The sequence below is a fragment of the Brassica napus genome, chromosome A5, assembly GCF_020379485.1.
Source record: "Brassica napus cultivar Da-Ae chromosome A5, Da-Ae, whole genome shotgun sequence".
Classification (NCBI taxonomy): domain Eukaryota; kingdom Viridiplantae; phylum Streptophyta; class Magnoliopsida; order Brassicales; family Brassicaceae; genus Brassica; species Brassica napus.
The window spans coordinates 7,904,581-7,931,230 of NC_063438.1; the positions used below are offsets into that span (position 1 = coordinate 7,904,581).

The 26,650-nt window shown below is 36.5% G+C and overlaps 5 protein-coding genes and 1 long non-coding RNA gene across 11 annotated transcripts; 3 read left to right on the forward strand and 3 right to left on the reverse strand.

Annotated features, from left to right (window-relative positions):
• Window positions 1-4,595: 4,595 nt before the first annotated feature.
• On the reverse strand, window positions 4,596-5,489 carry LOC111208789. Its single transcript, XR_002660686.2, has 2 exons — window positions 5,163-5,489; window positions 4,596-5,076 (listed from the first exon to the last, which is right to left on the reverse strand). It is a non-coding gene; the product is annotated as an uncharacterized LOC111208789 (long non-coding RNA).
• A 2,165-nt stretch (window positions 5,490-7,654) lies between these two features.
• LOC106451443 (protein FLC EXPRESSOR) lies at window positions 7,655-10,225 on the forward strand. 5 transcript variants are annotated; one of them, XR_002664495.2, is made up of 6 exons: window positions 7,655-8,440; window positions 8,519-8,685; window positions 8,768-8,856; window positions 9,173-9,290; window positions 9,437-9,629; window positions 9,966-10,225. XR_002664495.2 is itself a non-coding variant. In XM_048780857.1 (5 exons), the coding sequence occupies exons 1-4, from the start codon at window positions 7,929-7,931 to the stop codon at window positions 9,239-9,241; spliced, it is 837 nt and encodes a 278-aa protein (XP_048636814.1). In that variant the 5' UTR covers window positions 7,655-7,928; the 3' UTR covers window positions 9,242-9,290; window positions 9,437-10,225. The 5 variants fall into 5 exon arrangements, 3 of the variants coding, with proteins under 3 accessions (XP_048636814.1, XP_048636815.1, XP_022575059.2); XR_007339722.1 differs by having other exon boundaries at window positions 9,173-9,283; XM_048780857.1 differs by having other exon boundaries at window positions 9,437-10,225.
• A 2,983-nt stretch (window positions 10,226-13,208) lies between these two features.
• Window positions 13,209-14,070, reverse strand: LOC125609419 (protein LIGHT-DEPENDENT SHORT HYPOCOTYLS 6-like). Its single transcript, XM_048780859.1, has one exon. It carries the CDS (start codon window positions 13,879-13,881, stop codon window positions 13,384-13,386), a length of 498 nt encoding a protein of 165 aa, XP_048636816.1. The 5' UTR covers window positions 13,882-14,070; the 3' UTR covers window positions 13,209-13,383.
• Window positions 14,071-15,598: 1,528 nt separating this feature from the next.
• On the forward strand, window positions 15,599-18,023 carry LOC106453657. The gene is made up of 4 exons (XM_048778958.1): window positions 15,599-15,627; window positions 15,722-16,793; window positions 16,872-17,381; window positions 17,955-18,023. The coding sequence occupies exons 1-4, from the start codon at window positions 15,599-15,601 to the stop codon at window positions 18,021-18,023; spliced, it is 1,680 nt and encodes a 559-aa protein (XP_048634915.1).
• Window positions 18,024-19,579: 1,556 nt separating this feature from the next.
• LOC125609418 (ubiquitin-activating enzyme E1 1-like) lies at window positions 19,580-24,475 on the forward strand. Of its 2 annotated transcripts, XM_048780856.1 has the most exons (7): window positions 19,580-19,693; window positions 19,852-20,204; window positions 20,288-20,505; window positions 20,750-21,544; window positions 21,916-22,784; window positions 23,034-23,466; window positions 23,574-24,475. In XM_048780856.1, the coding sequence occupies exons 2-7, from the start codon at window positions 19,868-19,870 to the stop codon at window positions 24,168-24,170; spliced, it is 3,249 nt and encodes a 1,082-aa protein (XP_048636813.1). In that variant the 5' UTR covers window positions 19,580-19,693; window positions 19,852-19,867; the 3' UTR covers window positions 24,171-24,475. The 2 variants fall into 2 exon arrangements, with proteins under 2 accessions (XP_048636813.1, XP_048636812.1); XM_048780855.1 differs by lacking the exon at window positions 19,580-19,693 and having other exon boundaries at window positions 19,811-20,204.
• A 67-nt stretch (window positions 24,476-24,542) lies between these two features.
• Window positions 24,543-25,107, reverse strand: LOC125608536 (F-box/kelch-repeat protein At4g38940-like). The gene is made up of 3 exons (XM_048778959.1): window positions 25,034-25,107; window positions 24,689-24,944; window positions 24,543-24,581 (listed from the first exon to the last, which is right to left on the reverse strand). Exons 1-3 carry the CDS (start codon window positions 25,105-25,107, stop codon window positions 24,543-24,545), a joined length of 369 nt encoding a protein of 122 aa, XP_048634916.1.
• Between the last annotated feature and the right edge of the window lie 1,543 nt (window positions 25,108-26,650).

Below are 26,650 nucleotides of genomic sequence, written 5' to 3' on the forward strand. Positions count from 1 at the left end.
CCTGAATTTTCCTAAAGAATTACAATCTCATGCCACTGGTTTTAAAATTTATTCTCACGTGTAAACACTACAAGCTAGATCATGTATCTTATTATTCTCTAATATATTACCTCCCAAGATCTTCCTTGAAAAGCGTTAATCAATTAATGATGCCTTTTGTAATTAGTTTCCATATTTTGCGCAAGAAATTTGAACAATTTCTAAAATTGATTATAGAGATTTTCAAAAGATACAATCATACTATTAACTTCTTTTTTTTTTTTTTTTTTTTTTTTTATCGTCAACTATTACAGACTCATACTGACTCTGTAAACCAAACCGGGTGATCTGCATCCATGTGAACGACAAAAGACGGTTGCTTCTTAGCACTGTGTGCTAGTCTATCCGCCATTGTATTTTGCGTCCTTGGTACATAGATGATCTCTGATCTGGTGAAGCTCTCTTTTAGGGTCTTGACATCCTCCAAGTAATTTGCAAAAGCTGGCCATTCATCTGGTTCCGAAACCATCTTCACCAATTGAGAACAATCCGTTGCAAACGTAACCTGAAACTGACGTAAATTCCTCATACATTCCATTGCCCAAAGAAGCGCTTCCATCTCCGCATGAAGGGGAGAGATACTAGCCCTCACATTCCTTGCCCCCAACAATCCCTCAAATCCTTCTAAGGTGCTGAGCCAACCTTGTCCTGAAAAAATGTCCCCCTCTTTCCATGAACCATCTGTGAAACACCATCTTCCTGGAATTGACGGCAATGTCGTATCCACTTGTTGTGGTATTATCCTCTGTTCATTCAATATTTGTGCTTCAGCCCACATTGTTGATTCTGTTTCCGCTAATTTAAGTGTATCCATGGGATCCATATCCAAATTACTGAAGACTTTATTATTCCTAGCTTTCCAGATGTACCATAGTATCCATGCAAACTGATGATCTTCCAGCTGCGGAAAAACTCTCCAAAATAGATGATCCATGTTTGTGAAGAGAGAACTTGTTGGGAAAATATCTGGATTTGATGGTATCTTCGAGAGAGTCCAGACCTGGAGTACCGGAGGACATTCAAAAAACACATGATTTATTGATTCCTCATGGGCTCCACATCTTGCACAACAAAGATCCCCTTGAATCCCCCTTGCCTGTAAATTCTTCCTTACTGATATACATCCTGTCACCAATTGCCATAGAAAATGTTTTAACTTTGGTGGACACCTTATCTTCCAACAGAACGCCTTCAGAACATTCACTGTGGGGCCAATCAGCAATGGTGGTCTCTTCCTATCTGGATAAATCCGTTCTACCTGATAACCCGATTTGACCGTGTATTTTCCATTTTTTGTGAAGTGCCACCCATCTCTGTCTACCCTCTGAATCCTGCTCAGTGGTAAACTTTCTATAAGTTTCGCATCCTGTGGATCCACCAATAACTGAATTGCCTGTGAGTTCCAAGTACGTGAGGTAGAGTCAATGAGAGACTCCACTGTAAGACTCCACTGTTGATTTTTATTTGCTGGTCTCGGGCGAGTGGTTGGGAGCCATGGATCATTCCATACAGATATGGAAGAACCTGATCCCACCCTTTTGATTAGTCCTTTGCTTACCAGAGATCTAGCAGAGACGATACTCCGCCAGCCATATGACGGAGAATATGAACGAATCGGTTCCAGAGGTGAAGCATTCCTGTAATACCGACCTTTGAAAACTCGAGAGAATAATGTGTTTGGCTTCTCTATTAGACGCCATAACTGTTTACCAAGCATCGCTGTGTTGAAATCAGTGATGTCCTTAAACCCTAGAGCACCTTCATCCTTATCTAAACATATTTTGTCCCATGATTTCCAATGCATGCCTCTTATGGTTCCCCCTGAACTCCACCAAAATTGTGATACCGCACTCGTCAGTTTTTTCACAGTTGCATTAGGTAAACGATAGCATGACATCGTATGATTTGGTAATGCCGTAATCACTGATTTAATGATCACTTCCTTTCCTCCTTTTGTGAAGAACTTGAAAGTCCATCCATTGACTCTATTATTTAATCGATCCTGAACAAAGCTAAACACTTGGATCTTTGAACCCCCCATATTTTCTGGCAAACCAAGATAAGATCCCATTCCTCCAAGATTCTAAATACTCAAAATATCCCTTAAATCCTGTCGTACTGATTCTTCAATCTTATGTCCAAATTGAATTGAAGACTTTTCCAAATTTATTAACTGCCCCGAAACTGCCTCATATTCCTTTAAAATCCGAAGAATAGTTTGACACTCTTCTTTTTTGGCTTTACAAAAAAAGAGGCTGTCGTCCGCAAAAAGCAAATGGGATATCGATGGACAAGCTCTTGCCACCTTCATTCCCGTCAGTTGTTTCCCCCTCTCTGCCCTTTTTATATTTGCAATTAAGGCCTCAGTGCAAAGAATGAATAAATAAGGCGATAAAGGATCCCCTTGACGTAAACCCCTATGTGGAATAATGAGTCCACATGGTTGACCATTAAGAAGTACCCTATATTGAACCGACGATATACATTCCATCATCAATTTAATCCAATGGATGTCAAAACCCAGTTTTTGTAGTAGGGCCTTGATGAAGTCCCATTCTACTCTATCATATGCTTTGCTCATATCCGTTTTAATTGCCATAAACTTTCCCTGACATGCCTTGTTTGTTCGTAGTCCATGGAACATTTCCTGGGCTATAAGAATATTATCGGAAATCAGCCTTCCTGCCACGAAAGCCGATTGGGTTTCAGATATAAGTAAGGGAAGATAGATTTTTAGTCGCTGACACAAAACCTTGGAAATAATCTTATATCCTACATTACAAAGACTAATTGGCCGCAATTCCGTCATCCTTGTGGGTCTTTCCGTTTTTGGAATCATACAAATATTAGTAATATTTAATCGTGTATCCATTTTTCCCGTAACCAAAAAATTATTCACCATCTCTACCAAATCATTCTTAATAATATGCCAGGAGTGTTGGAAAAAAAGAGCAGTCATGCCATCCGGCCCGGGCGCCTTCTCTGGATGCATCATAAACAAAGCCTCTTTGACTTCCTCTTCCGTCGCTAATCTCAACAACCGTTGATTCATCTGGGGAGTAATACCCGGTGTAACCTCTGCCAGAAAAATATTGAAATCCGATGGAGAAGTGGTAGTAAACAATTTGTCAAAATAGTCAATAGCTACCTTTTCCACACCTTTATCCCCTGTAATCCAAGTCCCATCCTCATCATGTAACCCAACAATTCTATTACGAACCCTTCGTTGCTTGGTTAAAGCATGATAAAACTTCGTGTTAAGATCCCCAGAGGAATACCACATATTCCTACTTTTCTGGTGCCAATACTCTTCTTCATCCTTATATGCATCTTGTAACTTCCTTGACACCTCGAGAATATCCTCCTGAGACCTAGTATTATCTGTTTGTACCTCCTCAAGTGCTTGTTGTAAATCATTTATTTTTTCATTTCCATAGAGTGGATTATTTTTCCTCCATTTAGCAATTTCATGACGACAATTGCTAATGCGTGCCACTATACTCTCCGTTCCCCCTTCTACACCTCCTTCGCTATGGTCTAGCCAACCCATTATAATTGATTCCATAAGTCCTTCTTGTCCAATCCACCTCTTATCAAACCGAAATTGTCCCTTCCTCCTGGGAATTTTATCTTCTAGATAAGCCACCACCGGTCGATGATCCGAAGCCACCATCCGTAAATACTCTGTAAAAGAACATGGGAATAAAGTATGCCACTCTTCATTTGCTAAAGCACGATCTAATCGACATTTAACCAGCACTGCCCCTTTCCCTTTTCCTCTTCTTCCTTGCCAAGACATTTTATTTCCCCGAGCAGGAAATTCTAGTAAACCACTATTTCTTATCATGTTATTAAAAGGAATAAACGAATCCGCGCTCCGTATAGATCCTCCATCTTTCTCATGATTACCAGTGATTTCATTAAGGTCACCTATAATGAACCAGGGCTCGGATCGCGATAGTCCATATCTAGTTAATCGCTCCCACACTTGTTCTCGCATCTTTTGAACTGGATCTCCATATACAAAAGTAAGATAAACCATTTTGCCAAGGATCTCCGCTTCCACATCAATCATACGGTTACTAGAATATAATACCTTGACCTGATAATCATTATTATAAAAAAGCGCTAATCCTCTACTTTTCCCCACTGGATCCACTGTGACCAGATTATCATAACCAATATGTGCTTGAAAATTTTGAACAAACTCTGAATTTTGCTTCGTTTCTCCTTCAAATAGCTTATGGTCCACTTACTTCCCATTCCTCGACAATTCCAACTTAATACTCTCATTTAAAATATTGTTTTTTACTATGCTACGAAAAGCCAAATTGACGGGTGTAAAGATACCCTATTTCCATGAACCTCCTATTGTTCTTTGTTTGAGGCCTTAAACACCCATATTTGCCATTTTCTTTTTTCACGTAGAATGCAGAAAATATAACTACTTGTAATAGAAAAGAAAACTCCTCCCTCTGAGCTATCAACATGGGTGAGAAGATTTCATTCCTTACGTATATGTTACGTACCCTCCAATCCAAAGATTCCCATATCCCAACAAAGACCCTGAAAAATACATCCATCTCCTTGCCCCAATCTATATAAAACGGTAACATACACACAAGAAAAATGAAAGCGTCTCCTTTATAACTCCAATACCCCGAAAACATAAACATACTCAACCCAATATCACCAACGATCATTTGCTAACAAAACTAGAATAAAAAAACGTGAGCTCTCTCTCCTTTCCACGCCACATATCCCTTCCAAAGATCCTTGGCTCCTTGAATTTGTATTTTTAAGATAAACGAGCAGCAGTGATGCAATTCTAGAAAAAACGCCGAACTCCTCGACGTGCCAGATAAGCCTCCTTACATCAGCTCCAGCCAAAATGTGATTCCCCTTAAGGTCCGTTTCTATGATTAACTCTGTTTTCTGTGGTTGGTTTAATGAGACCAACCAGAGAACCCATTTCCCTGTTAACCACTCCAAGCCCCCAGTCCCTGTTAAGCCACCGCAAATCACCAATCTCCATATCTCCATCAAATCAAATCCATTATTGAATCCTCCATTTTCTTTATAATAGATTAGATTCCTTATACTTGAGTAATCAAAAATAATACCTGAGTAATCATGCGAATTCACCGGTATAATTGCCAATATCGAGATCCATTTCGCAGATGTCCTTGATTTCCAAAAAATCCGTTTAAACCAATTTCCTGTACCCGATCCACAACATCGGAGATTTGAAGAAAATCCCCTGAATGAAATTCTTTTACTCCGCCCTTTATGATTCCTCTTTCCTAACACAACCCCGCCGTCAATTCCTGGATCCCATCGGTGAGAAGGCATCAAGAGCGTGAAACCCTAGATCGCCTATTCTATCGCCATCTCCCATCATACTATTAACTTTAAAAAATTGAAGGCAGAGGATATCCGAGCTGTATCTAAACTCACCATATCTACCCTCTTAACCTAGACTCTTCACCCATCTATATATATACTGGGTCTCAGTTCTAGACTTTTTTTTACTCTCTTGAGTTCATCACTGCAGACGAAACTGTAAGGTAAATATGATTTCATTACATAAATCGTATGAAAAATAAAACTGAATTTTATGCTTCTTTGTTTTTTTCAAGGGTGTAAAAATTCATCCAAGGTAAATATGTTTTCATTATATATATATATCGTATGTCAAGTAATGCCGAATCTTATACTACTTTGTTTTTTTAGGGTGTAAAAAATTCATGCATCATGCAAAAGAACTCAAATGTATATGAGGTACAGCTGGGAACTTACCAGAAGAGATTCAGTTGGGAACAATATATGGACCTTAACATCCTGTTCAAATTCATCTTCCTCAACTGGGTCATAGAAATCTTCATAGATCAAAAAGAAGAAGAGATATCAGATTTTATTGTTGCATACTAAACACATATGTAAATGGTTTTCACTTTGGAAATTCAATCAAGTAGTGCTAACAGAGAAATTCAAGTAGTCGTAATAAAACAATAAAACTCACAAGGAAAGCAATAGTTGAACTTCCTAACACAAAATTAATATTTGCTTTATAGTGTATCTCAAAATTAATACTACGTAACTTAACTCAAAAATCTCTTTATAGCAAAATTAATACCACGTAAGAAGCTAAATTTTGATTCACTGAAAAAATACATTAAACTCAAAAGGAAAACATTATGTATGTTTATTTTCTTCTTTTCCCGGATTAATCTGTTTAGTACCAAATTTAGGCTTAGTCGTTTTATATTATCTGGAGCTTGGCCCACTTGTTTGAATTATACATTATTAACCACTTTTGATTAGCACAAATATGTACTAAGAACTAAAAATGTAAAATACGAATGATGTAAATAATAAATTAATATCACGTTGGATGAAAAAAGAATTAATAACACATTGTTATGAAAACAAAATTTATTTGCAAATTTGTTTATTGATAAATATTTGATATAGTTTTTATTCAAATGAAATCTAACAATACAAATATTTATATAAACTACTAGAATATATAAAACTACTATAGATTTCTGCTATAAAATCGTGTTGGTTTTAAAAACATACTAAACAAATAGTTTCAGTTCGTAAGTGTGTAAAGTATATACATTCAAAAATATAAAAAAAAAGTTCAAAAATATGAAAACGAAAGAAAATATCTGCGCGGACGCGCGGGTTATAATCTAGTTAAGTATTAAATACAAAACAATAATGGTGACCAAACAATAACATACAACAGAACAATTTCTATATATTATCAAAGTATTATAACATCAGTACTATAAACGAAAACAGTACAATGAAAATAAAAGTAAACTAGCAACTAAAGGGTATAATACTATAATGTTATACCTCTGAGAACCAAGTCTGCTTTTATGGACTTGGTACCTTAAAACATGAACACATTTTCTTTTTTCGTAAATCTCTATATTACTTTGGGTGTCTACAACTTTAACCCAAAAAGAGCTCTGACTCTGAAACATAAAGATTAGGGCATGCTGCTATGTTCCAAAGTATGTCAATTGCAGTAAGCTTATGTAAGCATGATCAATCGTTTCTCGCTTGGCAACAAATTTTAATGAACACAAGTTATATAATTTGAATTTTTTATGTCATCATATCATTTGAATATTTAAGAGAGAGAAATCCACAGTTTTCTTAAAACATTAGCATTGAATAGTGTTTTACAAAACTATTTCGACGTATCATCTTAATATAATTAGGTATTTTATCCGCGCTTACGGACATAAACATATTATAATTACTTATTAATACAGTCATTATTAATTTAAAACTATAATGATAAATTATTATTTATTATTTTTTAACCAATTATTATTAAAAACTATAATGATAAAAAATATAATGATAAAATATATTTTAATTAATTTATATATTTTATTTATTAATGGTATAATCGATATTGAGAGTTTCTCAAACTTTGTTTAAAGTTTTTCAAACGAAAAATTTCTATTATCCTCCTCTTTATTAATTTTCATTTTAATTCATTATTTTATTGTTGAGACGTGAGATAGTCTTCAATATTCCACCGATTAGCATGCTTTTACTTTCTCGATATCCAGTGCCACTGCCAAGTGTTCTTTCACTCTCACGCTATATAAATGGGCCTTACCGGTTCTAATTTGGCTTAAGATGGGCCAAGCAGCTCTTAAGTCAACGCTAAGTCAATAGCCCAGAAAAAAAATGACTCTCATATATAAACATAACTGTATAAACAAACACGTGGCTATTCTTAGTGCGCATTTTAGGTGTTTATTATAGCGCTTATCTTAGCAACGAGCGTAGAACGATAAGACGATTAGCCAGCGAGAAGGGCACAACCGCAATCGGAGATCGGAGACTAGCCGTTGAGAATGGCCGGAAGAGACCGTTATCTCCCGTCCTCCTCCTCCTTGAGAGTATCGGAATCTCAGCTCACCGAATCCGATATGAACCGCACTCGATCCGCCCTCCTCGAGGAGAAAATCGCAGCTCAGCACCGCGAGATCCAATCCATCCTGACGGACAACCAGAAGCTCGCATTAGCGCACCTCGGAGTCAAGGATCAGCTCAATTTAGCCAAGCGTGAGCTCGCTCGGCTGCTCGAAGCCGCCGCGGCCGTCAAGTCCGATACCGAAGCGAAGGTTCGCGAGGTTTACCAGAACTCGCTGAGGATGGAGGCGGAGGCTCGTGTGGTTAACGGAATCGGAGCTGAGCTTGATCAGGTTAGGTCGGACGTGCAGAGGCTAGCTGAAGATAGGCAGAAGCTAACGGCGGAGCTGGCGATGCTTAACGGGGAGATCGCTAAGGCTAAACCTAATTCGGATCGAGCCGTGGAGGTTAAGGCGGAGATTGAGAGTCTTAGAGAGGAAGTTAGTAAAGGAAGGTGAATACTTTAATTGAATTGAATTGAATCGCGTCTTGTTGTTTTTGGACTTAGTGATGAGTTTGGGGGTTGATGCAGAGCTGCTCTTGATCTGGAGAAGAAGACGCGAGCGGGTAATCTTCACCATGAGCGTGGTATGGAGAAGACTATTGATCACTTGAACCGTGAAATTGTGAAACTTGAGGAAGAGTTGGCTGACTTGGAGACCAAAGCTAAAGCAGCTGCTGAAGCTGCTCAAACCCCAAGTAATCTTTGTGTTTGAACCTTTAGATTGAAACCTTTACCTGCAGAGCTAGCTTCTAACTTTGTGGAATTTGTTGTTGTAAGGCCCTGGATTGGTGGCAAGTTATGGAAACTCAGATGATATTTATGGAAGCCAAGGTCACCAGTACCCTGAGGCGAATGGTTCTCACCAGGTACACTTATAAGATCTTTCTTGTTAAATATTAGCTTTACATAATCATCTGATAAGAATTCTTAGAGTTAATGGAAAACAAAGAGATTGGTCTAATCGTCTGTAATGATTGACGTTACCAAAGCCCTGATTGTCCTAGAGATGTGTCACTACCAACAAGCTAGTTCTTAGGAAGAGTTGGAATAATTATATACATAGGTTCGTGAGAGTTGTTGCAAATTCATAATGGACTAAATACAATGCCTTTTTAAAAATCTTTTCTGCAACACTTCTCTGTTCTGCTAGCGGGTTAACATCGCTCAAAACACACTATTCAGGTACATGGATCCCTGGACTGTCTTCCTCAACAACCGGCTAACAATACACAACACTCTAGTGTACCGTGATAGAGCTAGCTGGCGGATTTGTGTTGTACAATAATTAAGCAGGTCTTAGGTTGTTCTTTCAATAGCATGTGATCTTTTTTTCAAAGTTCTGTAGGATCAGTATTAAAACATTCTTTTTCAAAAAGTATAATATAGAATTCATGAGACTCCATCTACAGACCAATTGTTAAACCAAAATGTATCAACATTGTTCAGAGGAAAAGTGATTTAAACTGTGGCCATATGATAATCTCAACAAGTATTGGGAAAATTTGCCCTTTTGAATGTGAAGGACGGGTGATATAAGATGGAGTCTCGTCTCTCTTTCCTCATAGCAAGACGATTTCTATGGCTGAGAGTGAGCAAAAGGGGAACAAGTCAGGTCTATCACTTTTTTGGGGGCTAGAAGGTTAGTCAGTAAAGCTTTTTGTATCTTCTAATTTTCTTGAATACCATCTCAGTTGAGCTTCGGTTACATACTTAATTTCTACTATGTTAATACGGGTCTTTGCCTTTTCCATTGATCTGGCTAGCTAGGTTTTGTCAGTTTTTATTTCTTCTAATTCTTTGATGAGTTTCATTAGTTTTCTGTATTAAAAAACCTGTTTCATTTTTGGTAAAACTTACGGGCGTTGACTCTATAGGCTTGTTCCCCTTTTGGTGTCTTAGTTAATGTTAAAGCTTAATGATACAAAGTAGTGTGTGGTAATGTTTATCCTTGACGGATCCAAATATGTTTTTGCAGGGAAATCAGGTAAGATTGTTAGTTTGTATCCGACCAGATATAAAGTGTGTGCTCATCAACACACCTAAGATCTTCTAGGACATTCATGTTAAAAAATACTCTTTCGTTAACCATTGAGAATTAGGTTTGTATTGAAGGCAGTCTTTTTTTTGTCTGCAAGCACAAGCACATGCACTGTCATTGTTAAGTTATACTTGCACGTTTATCCTCGAACTCGCATGCATTGTTACTGTCGATTAATCTATTGTTTGTTCTGATCATAGCCAAGTGAAATATTGGCCTATAGGCTATATCTCCCACAATTAAAAGAAAACAATTAACACAGAAATAAGCTTCTAAATTTGTAAAAAAAAGGGTTGTAGAACTTAATAAATTGTTTATAGCTCCAAAATCTCAAGACAACCTCTGCTTTTAGAGTTGTGCATAAGTAAGAAAAAGATCTTGAATATGCTAAGTATAGCTCGTTATTGATGTTAGTCTTCCAAATCCATGGATGAATTGTCTCCATGACATTCACGAATATATTAGTTTATCCCTTTAAGCTAACCAGTTACATAGATTACTCAAGAAATAGGCTTTTCTGCTAGGCCGAGTTATTCGAAGACACTGTTACTTTCTGGTCCTCCAAATGATCAAGACATTGTTAAACTCGACCATTAGTTTAGAAAGCAAGGTATGAAAGTCTCTTTCAGTGTATAAATTGATCACCAATGGACATCTTGAAACATGTTTTGGTGGAGTGCTACTGGTACAAGGCGTGATACAATGCGAGAAAGCACACTATCAGTTCTCCGTCGACATGTTCCTCCACGTCCAACCAATATTTGTCTTATCGATAACTCTTCCAAGATGAGAGACACAAGCAGCGGTCTATGTTGGATATGGCTGGACGCGATGGGCGTGTACACCTGATGGCACTTAGAAACCACCATCCGAGACTCGGAGTGTATTACAACCATTTGCGGCTCGGAATCTAGTTCACATTATTGTCAAATGCCATATATATGACCATGTAGAGCAGTTGGATAACTCAGCATTCACTACATTTAAAATATAGGCAATGCATAGAAGCCTATATATTAACAAAATTAGAAAGGGATCGATGAAGATGACAATATGTATCTGAATAAAATCTCACTAGATCATATCAAATGCTACCATTTCAAAGCATTTGATATATTCATTCTGAAAGCACTTGGAAATGCATTTTGATATATCCCAAAGCACCTCGAGCTAAGTTATAATGGTGGTCATAACTTTGACCAATTCACTCGAAAATTACTTACAAAAAGACATATAAAAAGTACACGAAAATGTTGCTAAGAAAAGTAAATGAAAATAGGGAAAATTGTTTTTTAGAGCAAAAAAAATGATAATTATGTCTTTTTAGACTAATCTCATATACTTTATATTCCATTAGGTTAATTATTTTTAAAATGACAATAATGCCCTTAAAATTATAATTTTTAGATCAAGCGGAATCGATTGATCCAAAATTACAAGGTCGAACGGATCGATCGATCATGATCATTATGCAGAAGAAAAAAAACGCGGAGCATATATTGATCGACCTGGTCTACTTCACTTGATCGACAAAAGTCGATTTCATACAGATCGACCAATCTCAAATTATAGACCGATCGATCCCCTGCCCAGGTATGTATTCCAAATTGATTTTCTGGTTTTCTTCGGTTATATCTGGTTTGATTCTCACTTGATTTGAACCGACCACACACGATTTCAACTCTTTAAACTTGATTTCTTTGGGATGAAACCCATAATTTATCATCTCTTTCACGAACAAAGGGGGAAGAAATCAAAGTCTCAAGTTCATAAACCCTAACTCACTCAATTTCACACTGATTTGGTAGAAATAATGTGAAAATTTTGTGAACAATCAATCAAATATAGAAGACGGCGTGAGAAGAAGGTTACCACGTTTTTTTTTGTTTTTTTAATCGATTTTTTTTTAAATATGAAAGTGAATATTCCCAAATATTTTGTTTCTACATTTTAGAAACTGGTTTCTTATCCGTAGAATACATCTAATTTGTAGAAATCAGTTTCTACATGTTTTTAGAATTATAGTAATGTGTAGATTTTGATTTCTACATGTTTTAGATTTACAGTAAATTTGTAGAAGTCGGTTTCTACTTGTTTTAGATTTATATTAATGTATAGATTTTAATATCTAAAGATTTTTGATCGGTAGGTTAAGCGCATAATGTGTATTCTTAATAGTTTTAGAATACTCTTATTTACGTAGATCACGTATTTCAAACATTGTAGATTCAATGAAAAAAGTGAATTTTGTTTTCTATTTCGTAGAATGTCATTTCTCCTTTATTTAGAATTGAATCTGAAAATTATGATTTAAACATTTTTAGAACTGAAAAAATACCACTAAGTTCATATATGTATTTTATCAATAGTTACTATTTTTTCAATTTTTTTTTTGTTTGTAAAACTATTTATTAAATTTATTTTCAAAAATATTAAGGCTATTATAGGCAAAAACGACACAAAATAAATATTAGTCTAAAAAGATCTAGTTATCATCTTTTTGCTCTAAAAATCCAATTTTCCCAAAATATAATGATGACATATTAACATCGTCCATATCATAATTAATTACTTTGTATAGTAGGATATGTAGTTTATCACGAAATTAATTTAAGAATTTATGATGGGACCTAATTTGGGGATAGAGACAAAATATGTTAGATGAAAATCAAAATGTTATGTGATCAATGAAAGCTGCTCTTCAACCAAATAACAATCAAATAAATCCAAAATAGACATCAACTTTTGTACATATACTGATATATCTCCTTCATTCATCTTCGGTGACGTAAGTAATTTTTCATATAACAAAATTGACCCATATAAATTAGGAACAAACTTCAAAATACTAGAATGAGGCAACTGAATAATTTCCGTACAATTGTCTTTTCACGATCAACAAGAGCATGGCCATTAGAGATCTTTCACATAGTTTCTCACAATTAAAATAAATAAAATAGTGAAAAATAAGAAAAAATGGTAGAGTGGTTCACATTTGAGAGATTCCCATATATATATGAGAAATTCATCTTTTAGATGTCACTTATGCAGTGATTCATTTATTTTTAAGATAAATAAAACAATTATAGAAAAGTATTAGTTAGTTAGCAAAAATAGATAGGTTTTTCAATTTTTGAGAGACTCATAAATACACTAAAAAAAAAGAAAAACTCTTGCTAATACAGTGAAAATAGTATAGGTTTCCTTAATAAAGAGAGATGATTTTATACAACATATGTATATGGGGAAAAATAAGCAAAATATGTATGATTATTATATAAACCTATGGAAGTAAGGCTCCGGAGGCAGCCGGATAATCTCCATTACTCCCGTCTTCGAAGACGATTCCACTCGTTTAAACCACATCCAGTCTGACAGTGGTAACGGTAGGCTGCCGTCTCTTTTTCTGATAAGTAATTCCACGAGCCTTAGCTTGACTCCCTTTGACTTCCCTAAGGTAAATCCTAACAGCGCGTGCAGCAAACGGGTTCGTTTCCGGCCGTCCACCGTTTTCCTCGTAAGCGGCTCTAAGTCGTCCGATCAAAGAGTCGAGAGATCCCCAAGCTTGTTTGTGCGGACAAGCGCAAGGAGATGTTGGGTCCGAGTGGCCAAAGAAAAAACATGTTGTCACGTGGACTTTGGTTTTTCCGAATTGGTCTAGGTACTTGAGGAACTCGAGCACGTGAGCCCCGCTGCACAGCGTTAGCGTTAGAGGGGGTTTGTGGTTTCTTAGGTATTGTAGAAACGTGTTCCAGTCGCGGCGTTTCTGTGACTCGTAACGGCTTGGTGGTGGTGCTGACGCGGTTGAGGGTTTTGGGTCGGGTCTGCATGACCCATAAGTGACTGGTTCCATGGAGTTTTACTACTTATTTAGTACGTTCTTGTGAGTGTTTTTATTTAGAGATGTTTTTAAAAGAAAGAGAGAAAGAGTGTGGAGTTTTTTTTTTGTTTAGAATCTAGATGGTGGGAAAGAGAGTTATGTAAGAGAAGAGACAGAAGAGTAGAAATTTAGGAACGTTGAATTCACGTGGCTAATGTCCCTACCTAAAGTTCACCTGACTAGTTTTGTTGAACCGTAGATTTCTTTTTAATAATTAGTTTACATCTGAAATGGAATCCAACTTGTCTTATCATTACGAACTGATTAGACTCCACCACCCTTATATGGGAAATGAAAGAAACAACTGAACGTCTCAACTAATCCATATATACATCAAGCACACAATTTGGTCATTTATTCTCCAAAAGTAGTAAACTGTTCTAAGAAACTTAACTATGTAAATAACTAAATACTCCTTCCGTTTCGAAAATAAAGCTGTTTTAGAAAATAATTTTGTTCAACAAAGATATATATTTTGTGTTTTCTATGAAAAAATTATAAACTTTAAAAAAATTAATTGATTTTATTAAATTATTATTGGTTAGAAGATATTGAAAATTGAAAATTACAGAAAACGATACATTTATTATATTGATGCAATGTGTTTTCTTAATATGTATGAAAACGCTAAAAAGTCTATCTTTGTGAAACAGAAAGATATAAAGTTAAACGGAAAGAGTATAAAATTAGAGAAATATTTATGCTTATCATGGTACGGTACATAAATGATATATTGGTTTCGTAATGAAAAGTATCACAAATGCCAGCAGATACATTTTGACCGGAAGTAGTGTTTGTGACCCATTATTTTTACAAAATAACAACTGAATTCACAATATCATTATATATATAATTTAAAGTAGAGCATATGATATTTTTCTTAGCCTAGACATGCACGTTACTGTTTCTGTACCTTGATAACATTTGTCACAATAATAACACTAACCTATATTAACTAAGTTACAAATATCGGTTTTAATATTGGCTTTACACCCGTAAGAAAATCCGGTAATTGAGCTAGTCAGCGGTTACATTCACAATGTTATTGGTGCCAAAAAGAAAAATTGATGAGCAATTCTTTCAAATAGCATTTTTTAAGTTTTTGTTACAAAATATCTCTAAAAAATATCAAAATAGTTCTTTTTTATTTTGAAAAATTCAATATTTATTTTTTTTATTTTTAAAAATTTGAAACCCTACTTCTAAAAACTCATTCCTTGACTATAAACTTTATCGTTCAAAAAGAAAACTATAAACTCTAAATTTAGATTAGTTAAATCTATGATTAAAAATCGGGTTGACTTCTCTACGCCCCCAAACTACTTAAACCCACAGTCAATCCCCCCTAGACTTTTAAGCTCTTCTCCTAACCCCACAAAATTTAATGATTCATCAAATATCCACCTAAACTATTTATTTCAAGTTAATTACACATTTTTTCTTATATAAGAGTACATACGTTTAGAAATTAAAAAAGCGTTTAAAAAATAACGATTACCCTTTATCCGATCCAATAATTTTTTTGATCCATGATCCACACAAAAAGACCCGATACGTTAATAGAAAAAACCTACGCTAACAAACCCTACCTTACACTTACACCTTAAACAACCTTACGCCACTCTCGTAAAGCACATGTCACGAATTGGAGAAAGACAAAGCTACTAGGTGAAGGTTCTATTTATTAAAGATGGAGAATGAGGCCTCACAACTTGCAAGGTGATTATTTATTGTTATTTTGATTGATCACGTTCTTTGACTCACCAGACCATTATTTGTTTCTATTATATGATTCTTTATTGCTTATGTATAGGGACACTGAGAATGATCTAAGACATGATGGGGAAATAGGAGATGTAAACAGAGATGACAAAGTGGCGAACGACATCTATGCTAAAGAGGTTAATGGTGAAGATGAAGACGAGGTTGTTGATCGATATGAACATGAGATTGAGCAATCAGTTGCTGATTTTGTTGATGAGGAGTTCATTGGTCGCATGACAATTCCAGAAAGCTCAGATGAAGAAGAGGACGAGTTTGTTGCAAGAGATAGAAGGATGAAAAACAAGTCTTTTGACAGATTGTCTATTGGAACAACTTTCTACTCAGGTTTCGAGTTCAAAGAGGCTGTATTAGAGTATGCTTTGAGTAAGGCGAGAAACATTGTGCAAAACAGATGGGATAAGACAAAGCTTAGTTTTAAGTGTGGTATTGGAGGTAAATGTAAATGGAGGGTTTACTGCTCATATGATAAGCCGCGACAGTGTTGGTTGGTGAAAACAAGATACAAGTACCATAGTTGTACTCCTAACGGGAAGTGCAAGCTTTTGAAAAGTCCTGTAATAGCAAGGATTTTTCTGGATAAACTGAGAGAAGACAGTGGTCTGATGCCAGAAAAAATCCAAGAGCAGATTAAGGATATTTGGAAACTAGTTGCATCAAGAAATCAGTGCCAGAGAGGAAGACTGCTTGCTTTGAAATGGCTGGAAAAAGAGTATGCAGACCAATTTGCTCATCTCCGAGGTTATGTGAGAGAGATCGAGAAGACAAACCCAGGTAGTATTGTTGTGCTCGATACGTCTCGCAATGCTGCGGGTAAGGATGTTTTTGATCGCTTTTACGTATGTTTTGAGAAACTTAGAAGTTCATGGAGAGGGTATTGTCGGCCAATCATAGGGTTAGATGGAACTTTTTTAAAATCTGAGGTAAAAGGGATATTGCTTACTGCTGTTGGTCGTGATGCAAATAATCAGATTTATCCGGTTGCTTGGGCTGTAGTACAAACAGAAAACTCGGATAACTGGTTGTGGTTTGTTCAACGGCTGAAGGCTGATTTAGTTCTCGGTGATGGGAGCAGATTTGTTCTTATTTCTGATGGCTCAAAGGTAAGCATCTCATTACTGGACTTTCTCATTTTACATCTGCTAATATCTCTAATACACCACCATTATTATTTGATTCAGGGTCTGATCAGTGCAGTGAAGGCTGAATTACCTAATGCAGAGCACAGACGATGTGTTAAACATATTGTGGACAATTTAAAGAAAAAGCATAAGAACAAGGATTTTCTGAAACCAATGGTTTGGAATCTAGCATGGGCCTACAATAAGACACAGTACAAGGCAGAACTCCAGAATCTGAAAGACTACAACATGTCTTTGTATGACGACGTGATGAAGAAGGAACCAAAAACTTGGTCGTTGGCATATTATAGGCTTGGAAGCTTATCTGAGGATGTCGACAACAATGCAACTGAGTCATTTAATGCCACCATTCTTGCAGCAAGAGCCAAGGCAATTGTGCCTATGTTGGAAACTATTAGAAGGCAAGCAATGGTTAGAATAGCTAAAAGAAATAAGAAATCTGAGAGGCGCGCAGAGAAATTCACAAAATATGTGGTTAAGATGCTTGAATCGGAGAAGGAAGACGCTGAAAAGTGTATAACGACTCCTTGTACTCATGGAGTTTTTGAGGTTAGTCTTTATCGCTGTTCATATGACGTAAACACGACAAGGATGACCTGCACATGTGGGAAGTGGCAGATTACAGGAATTCCATGTGAACATGCTTATGGAGCGATGATAGATGCTGGGTTAGATGTTGAAAATTATGTTTCTGAATTCTTTTCCACTTCTATCTGGCGGATGACATACAATGACTCTATCAACACCGTTAGAGGACCACGCTTTTGGATGAATGGTACATACAGGTTAATAGTCGAAGCTCCGGAGCCTATACTCCCTAGACGAAAAAAAAAGAAGCATCAAAAAAAATTTCCAAGATTCAAAGGAAAGCATGAATCGCCAAAGAAGAAGAAGCAAACAGAAACACTAGGAAGGGGGGGGGGGGGCGAACCATCCACTGTTCTAAATGCGGGGAAGCTGGACACAACGCAGCCGGCTGCAAAATACACCCAAAGAAGAAAATAAAGAAGACAGGAGAAACAATCGAGCAGGTGAATGTTTTAAGTGTCTAGATTTGGATATTGTCAAGTGAATATTTAATAACTTATGCTACTGTGTTATGTCATATGTTATATTTTTCAGGATGTTGGAACTGTTACAGAACCAGAGTTCGTTGCTTTAGCGCAGCCATCACAGGCACGCATAAACTAAGGAAGGATGGTGACTTATGAGTGTTCTTATAACAAACCAAATCTATGAATGATGACTTTTGGGAGTTTTAATAATTCTTGTTTAGTTTTGTGTCTTATGATTATTTTAATAACTTTGTGATCCTATAAATGATGTTTTCTGAGAATTTTTAGTAAACCATTTTTCCTTGTGTTGACTTTGAATATTTTCCTTTATACGAAAAATTATATTAGACGTTGTCTACGATGAATCCAGAGGATGACATGTGAACATGTTGTTTGACACTTTTGTTGTTCTCAGACGAACATAGACTAATAATCTTCAAGTTATTGTGATGACTGTGATGGCTTACGTTTAACATAATCAAGTTTACAAATGTACGTTTATAAAACAAACTATGTCACTACAACAAAGTGGTTCCTTACAAACGAGAACAAGATGATCCATTTGTCTCTTTTCTCTTGTTTTATGGGCAATAAGTAAGAAACAAAAAAATTTTAACACACAGAACACAGCCCGATTGAGATTATAGAACTCTGGACAGAATAATGTGCAATCTCAAAAATTCAATAGTAAAAGCCACAAAAGAAGAAGAATTTTTCTTGACATGGTTGCAGCTTGTAACGCTCTAACTTTAGCCTGCAAGACCATCCCAGGTTCATCTGCCACTTGCATTGAATAAAAATTTCTTGGAGCTTGTAACTAAAGTTCTTCGGTAATCTATAGCTTTAGACATAAGTCCTGGAACAAAAGGGAACTGAAACATCCACCAAACCACAAATAATCCAAAGCAAAAAAACATATGAGAAAACTTACATAGAATACCTTAGATCGTGTTCATAAAAAAAAAAATATTGTAGATCGTTGCTCTCTTTTACGTTGTAAGAAAGATTCAAATCTTAAACTAAAAAACAATCTCTATGAAGCTTCCTTAAGCTTCTTTCATAGAGATGAAGTATGAACCCTAGTTTCAGAGGAATTGAGGGCGAAATTATGTCGAGAGTTTCATATTCGGGTTTTAACTTAAGTCGGGTCTTATGGTTGGGTGGGGAGATTATCGGGTAGTCTTAGGGTCAACGTGATTTGTCTGATCGCGTTTTTATGAAATTAAACGCAATCACGTTGAAATCATACGATATGTGGAATTAATTCAGGAAAAATACTTTAGGGAGAAAACTAATGAAGCAGATTAGTTTAGGGGGTTTCTTAATGAGCCTATAAGTTTAGGGGGGTTTGGTGTGGGTTTAGGTAGTTTGGGGGGGTGTAAAGAAGGCAACCCTTAAAAATCTATTTTTATTTTTTAATAAAATTTATTTTGGTTTTTTTTTTATTGAGGGTTATTTTTGTGATAAGATTATTCTAGGGAATTTCTATTATAACTTTTTTAATATTTCCACGTCTCGGGTTCGTTTGCGGGTGGATTCATTAGACCGGTCCAGAAGAGTTGACCAACCTGAACCGGATCGGTTATTAAAATAATGAACACCCCGCGTACCCGGTCAGAAAATTGCCGTCACAAGTACGCAATTAAGAAGGAAAAATCAAAGGTTAGTCGTAAAACGACACCGCTTAGGCATTTCCATATTCCAAATCCAACCGAACCCCTTTTCCTTCGTCAATAAAAATAAAAAAGATCAGATCTCATCACTCTCTCTTCGATTCCAATCTTCTCTCCACTGTCTTTCTCAAAGGTACGTTTTCGAATCGCTTCTCTCCGTCTCCGAAGTATCGATTCCGAAATTAGGGTTTAGGTATTTCACTTTTCATCATCGCTTACGAATCTCTTTTTCTCTATGCTTGAACCTCCTCTCGTTTTGATCTCTATGGCGTTCTCTTACGTTTTCCTCAGGTTCCTCCACCACTTTATGCTTCACAAGCGAGCTAGTGAAGCCTCATCTGTTGCTAACGAGATCGCCAGTTCCGATTTAGCATCGTCCTCTTCGCCGATTAAGAGACGCCGCATCGAGATCACTGATTCCGCGTCTGAGAACTCCTCGATCGTAGCAGCTTCTGGTAGCAGTAGCAGCGGCGGTAGCGTCGTACAGCAGCAGCGCGACATGGCTTTTGGTAATTCGAACCGTCAGGAGATTGATGAAGATTTGCACAGCAGGCAGCTCGCTGTGTACGGGCGTGAGACGATGAGGCGTCTCTTTGCTTCAAACGTTCTCATCTCCGGGATGCACGGCCTTGGCGCTGAGATTGGTATGCTTTTCTTTTGATTGTATCATTGAGATGGTGGTCTTGGAACTTCTTGTATAATTATATTATTATTTGGGTTGTTTCAGCCAAGAATCTAATTCTTGCTGGTGTGAAGTCTGTGACACTACATGATGAAAGAGTGGTAGAGCTATGGGACTTATCTAGCAACTTTGTTTTCTCTGAGGATGATGTTGGCAAGAATAGGGCGGATGCTTCTGTTCACAAGTTGCAGGATCTTAACAATGCTGTGGTCGTCTCTAGCTTGACCACAAGCTTAACCAAAGAGTATCTTTCTGGTTTCCAGGTATGTAGACTTGCTTTCTATTGGTTCTATTTGGTCTGAATCGTTTTGTGTACTGGATTGTTGCTAGATAGATATATTTTGAGTAATGATAATTTTGGAACTGTATTGATAAGACATAAAGAAATGGTTACTGTCTTCTTAGACTTTGTCTGGTTCTATTGTTTATGCTTATAGGTATGTACCTTTGTGTGGGTGGTTCTTGTTGGTTGGTTTACGCTGATTTATCTACTTTCCTGTGAAACAGGTTGTTGTTTTCTCTGACATAAGCTTGGAAAAAGCAATTGAGTTTAATGACTATTGCCACAGCCATCAGCCTCCTATCGCCTTTGTCAAGGCTGATGTCAGGGGTCTTTTTGGCTCCGTCTTTTGTGATTTTGGGCCTGAATTTGCAGTTCTCGATGTTGATGGAGAGGAACCACACACAGGCATCATTGCCTCCATCTCTAATGAGAACCAGGCGTTTATCTCCTGTGTCGACGATGAGAGACTTGAATTTCAAGATGGTGATCTTGTCGTTTTCTCTGAAGTTGAGGGTATGACCGAACTGAATGATGGGAAACCAAGGAAGATAAAAAGTGCACGGCCATATTCATTCACCCTTGAAGAGGACACTACAGGCTATGGAACATATATGAAGGGTGGTATTGTCACTCAGGTGAAACAGCCAAAGTTGCTGAATTTCAAGCCGTTGAGGGAAGCTCTTAGTGATCCAGGGGATTTTCTGTTTAGTGATTTCTCTAAGTTTGATCGGCCTCCACTCCTTCACTTAGCATTCCAGGCGCTTGATCGGTTTACATCTGAAGCTGGTAGATTTCCTGTTGCTGGCTCGGAAGAGGACGCTCAGCAGCTTATATCTATTGCCACATCCATCAATACGGGGCAGGGTGATTTGAAGGTGGATAATGTCGACCATAAGCTTCTAAGACACTTTGCCTTTGGAGCCAAGGCTGTCCTGAATCCGATGGCTGCAATGTTTGGCGGTATTGTTGGACAGGAGGTTGTCAAAGCTTGCTCTGGGAAATTCCATCCCCTCTTTCAGGTGATATTTCTTTTTTCATGTACGACAAATAAAACTCAAAGCTCTTTAATTAAAACCTTACAAGAACAGAAATTAAACAAATCTCAAGAGAGCTATGTTCCTCTCCTTGCCTAACCCGAAAAAGCATCAAAGCACTCTCTTGCTTGGATGAGTTTTACATCCAAGCGTTCATCCATATATAATATGTTAAAATGTTAAAAGTAGTTTAAAGTGTAAAAATAGTTAGGAATCTTGTAGTTTCTTAAAGCTAGAGATAGAAATCCAATGATAAAGGAACATTAACTGATACGCATCATTGCTCTTTTTTTGCCACATATTGTTTCTAGTTTCCTAATGGCACCTGATGTTGAACTTCTTATTTTCTTTATCAGTTTTTCTACTTCGATTCAGTGGAGTCACTCCCCTCTGAACCTCTGGATTCTAGCGACGTTGCACCAAGGAATAGCCGGTACGATGCCCAAATATCTGTATTTGGGGCCAAGTTCCAGCAGAAACTCGAAGATGCTAAAGTTTTCACAGTAGGGTCAGGTGCTCTTGGCTGCGAGTTCTTGAAAAATATGGCTCTGATGGGAGTTTCATGTGGAGACCAAGGGAAGCTGACAGTGACTGATGATGATATAATCGAGAAGAGTAACCTCAGCCGTCAATTTCTGTTCCGTGACTGGAACATTGGACAAGCTAAATCAACGGTTGCTGCTTCCGCTGCTGCAGCTATAAACCCCAAGTTCAACATTGAGGCGCTACAAAACCGTGTTGGCGCTGAGACAGAGAATGTATTTGACGATGCCTTCTGGGAGAACTTAACTGTTGTCGTCAATGCACTGGATAATGTCAATGCGAGGCTCTATGTTGATTCTAGGTGCTTGTATTTCCAGAAGCCGCTCCTTGAGTCTGGGACTCTTGGTGCAAAGTGTAACACGCAGATGGTTATTCCACATCTAACTGAAAATTACGGGGCGTCAAGGGATCCACCAGAGAAACAGGCCCCCATGTGTACAGTGCACTCGTTTCCACATAACATTGATCACTGTTTAACTTGGGCTCGCTCTGAGTTTGAGGGTCTGCTTGAGAAGACTCCCGCTGAAGTGAATGCATATCTTTCCAGCCCTGTTGAGTATACTAACTCAATGATGAGTGCTGGCGATGCTCAGGCAAGGGACACATTGGAGAGGATTGTTGAGTGCCTTGACAAGGAGAAGTGTGAGAACTTCCAAGACTGTTTAACCTGGGCTCGACTCAGGTACTGACACACTCTTAATTAGTACAAGTCGTACGTAGGTTCAGAATAGCATAGTGGTAATGATAGAACGAAAGATTTTAACCTGTGCTTCTATGGTTATTTAGTTCTTTTACGTGCAGCATTTCAGGATTCAGAATTGTTTAATCGGAAAATAAGTAGGAAACCATTAAAAAGTTTTAAAAAACGTTGTCAGGAGGTAAGAAGACCTTTGTGGAGTCTCATTAATGTGTTTCTATTTCACGTGACCAGGTTTGAGGATTACTTTGTTAACCGCGTAAAGCAATTGATATACACATTTCCTGAAGATGCTGCGACAAGCACTGGAGCTCCATTCTGGTCTGCTCCTAAAAGATTCCCACGTCCGCTCCAGTACTCCTCTTCTGATCCAAGTCTCCTCAATTTCATCACGGCCACTGCTATTTTAAGAGCAGAGACATTTGGGATCCCTGTGCCTGAGTGGACTAAAGACCCAAAGGCAGCAGCTGAAGCTATTGACAATGTGATAGTCCCAGACTTTGAGCCAAGAAAAGATGCAAAGATTGTGACAGATGAGAAAGCCACCACTTTAACCACTGCTTCGGTGGACGACGCTGCAGTCATCAACGACCTCATTGCTAAGCTCGAGAAGTGTAGGCATTACTTGTCTCCAGATTTCAGGATGAAACCAATTCAATTCGAAAAGGTAAACATTCTCTGATGCTATTCTCACTGAATGAAATCTAATTGATAACAAAGGTTGAATCTTAACCAAGGAGTGTTGTTATTTTGAATCATGATGTGTGTTTGTAGGATGATGATACAAACTATCACATGGATGTGATAGCGGGTCTAGCCAACATGAGGGCGAGGAACTACAGCATACCTGAAGTCGACAAGCTGAAAGCAAAGTTCATTGCAGGGAGAATCATCCCAGCCATTGCGACCTCAACAGCCATGGCCACTGGTCTGGTCTGCCTCGAGCTCTACAAGGTCCTCGATGGAGGACACAAAGTGGAAGCCTACAGAAACACATTTGCCAACCTGGCGCTTCCACTCTTCTCCATGGCTGAACCGGTTCCGCCAAAGGTGGTGAAGCACCGCGACATGGCTTGGACCGTTTGGGACAGATGGGTTCTAAAAGGAAACCCGACACTGCGTGAGGTGTTGCAGTGGCTGGAGGACAAAGGTCTTAACGCGTACAGCATCTCTTGTGGAAGCTGCCTCCTGTTCAACAGTATGTTCCCGAGGCACAAGGAGAGGATGGACAAGAAAGTGGTGGATCTAGCTCGGGATATCGCTAAAGTGGAGCTGCCGCCTTACCGTCGCCATCTTGATGTAGTGGTGGCTTGCGAGGATGAAGATGACAATGATGTCGATATTCCTCTCGTCTCCATCTATTTCAGGTGAGTATTTATCAAATAAACCAAAAACAGAGGAGGAGAAGATGATGAAACTCTTTTGAAAGAGACAAATGTGTGCGGTTCTGTTTCTTTAAAATGTTTTTCTTTGTTTTCATGTACTATTGCTGGTGTGGGTAAAATCCACACGTCACCCATCATCTGAACATGTGTCTTGTCAAAACCTGAGTTTTCGTTTATCGCTGAACGCATTCAGCTTCATGGGGGTATTAATATTTTGTACTTGAGATGCCTAATTTGAGTTTCTTCAGGATGCTCTAAACATCATGGCAAAGATATAAGTTTTCTTAAATATATTGTTCCTGAATAGCAATGAAAGAAAATTTTAGAAACCATAAAGGAAGAACAAGAAACGACTTGGTTAATGGAAAGTAAACTCATCGAGACATTTGGCGCCAAGCTGAAAACATATGAAAAAAACAAAAAGAAAAACAAAACACAAGTTGAAGCCTGAAGGAGAGAGTTCATGCATTAAACCATAACACACATAGATTTCACAGAGGAAACCTGCCCAACAGTCAAAACATGATTGCACCACTCAACTTTACCCCAAATGTCACCTCCTTGACGTCTTCCAAGCGAAATCTCCGCACACCAAATCTTCTGTGTTGTTTCACTACTCGGTTCTTCTTCTCTTTTAGAAAAATACAAAGCCAGATTCCGACCGAAACGCACAATATCTGTCCAAAATCGGAGTCTTATCTCAGCCAACAACTCATCCAAACCTTTAACCACTCCCCAGCGCCTCTCCTTTGGATCATACCTGTTTAAACAGTTCTCAAAACTATCATAGTAGTACAGAACGTCATCGAGGACGCACAAACCTTCATTCCACTGCTTTGATTTAAGCACCTCGTCTGTTTCCCATTTATTTTCCTCTGGCACGTAAACAAAGTTATTCCATAGTTTTCTTCACCACATGTCATTCTAACAAAGAAATGATGATATGTTCTTTTAAAAATGATGACATGGATCATATATAATTATGACATGGCTTAGCACAATTATGACATAAAATTCGATTATAGAAATTCAAACTAAAACAATACATATATGGTAATTTATCATAAACTTATACAGTAAACACACTAATAAAAAAAATATTCATTTATGTTATTAGTATTTAATATATTTTTAATGTTTCTAATGACAAACATCTATATATGGTAAAATTGCAGTAAGATATTGTATCAATACCACATTTTTATAAATAATATAATACTAGGTTAAGATTTGCGCCATGCGCGGAATGAGCATCCGGTATACAAATCTTTATACGTGAACTATTATTTATTTTACATTTTACATATTATAAAATAATAAATACATATTTTATATTTGAGAAGAAAATAACTATTACATATATAGTTAATTGGCCCAAACATATAAATCAAAATAATGACTCTTTTTATTTACAAATTTTTATAATAAATAAACCAAAACAATTATATTAACCTAATTTTCTATGGTATATAGTTAAATTTAAATGATAATAACACATATATATAGTACACTTTTAATATGATCATTTGTATTTTTTATAACAAACTCCTAAACTACTGGAAAAAAAATTCAATGTGGACTTTTCATAATTTTCGTAATTTAAACTCGTATTAAAAAATTTAAAGAATATTTCAAAATTAAAATATTAAGTTCTTCATACTTGTTCAATGCAAATTTAAGAACTAAAATATTTATGTATTTGGTATATAATTTACTTTAAAAAATATTAAAATATATATACTTTTAATATAAATAAATTTTAAATGAGAATTTCTATTCATATTTTATCATCATTTATATCTCTTTATAATACAAATTTAAACCATTGATCACAAATTTTTAATGTGAGACTCATAAAAATATTAGTAATTTTGAATAATTTAAAATTCGAAATTTAACATATACGAAATAAATTATATTTTTATTATATGGTGAATATGACGGCGTAATTTATTTTAATAATATAATATTAAAAAATGGTGAACGATATAAAAATTGTTACCAAATCTTTATTATTCAAAAGTATTAATTGCAATACAAATTTTAAACATATTATGTGACTCTGTAGTTTTTATTTAAAGAAAGAATGAAAATATCCTTTTGTACATTAATAACTAATTTATGTTTAGCTTAATAAAAAGTATATTATATGTTTAGATAGACCAACTTAATTCTCTATTTATACTAAAAGTCATTATAGTGATGACACGTGTCATAGATAAAAGGTTATAATGTTTCTCTTTTAATATATAAGAGATTGTTTTCAAAATTTATTACATGATATTAAGATTATTGTAATATGATCAATTTAGTATAGATATTTACATTTTGACTTGATTTTTAGATATTTTAATAATATTTATATCATATCAAATATAAATATTTATACTTTTAATATATAGTTAAATAAATAAAGCTATATTTAAGTTTATTACTCAATATAAGGATAAACCTAATCAAGTTCCT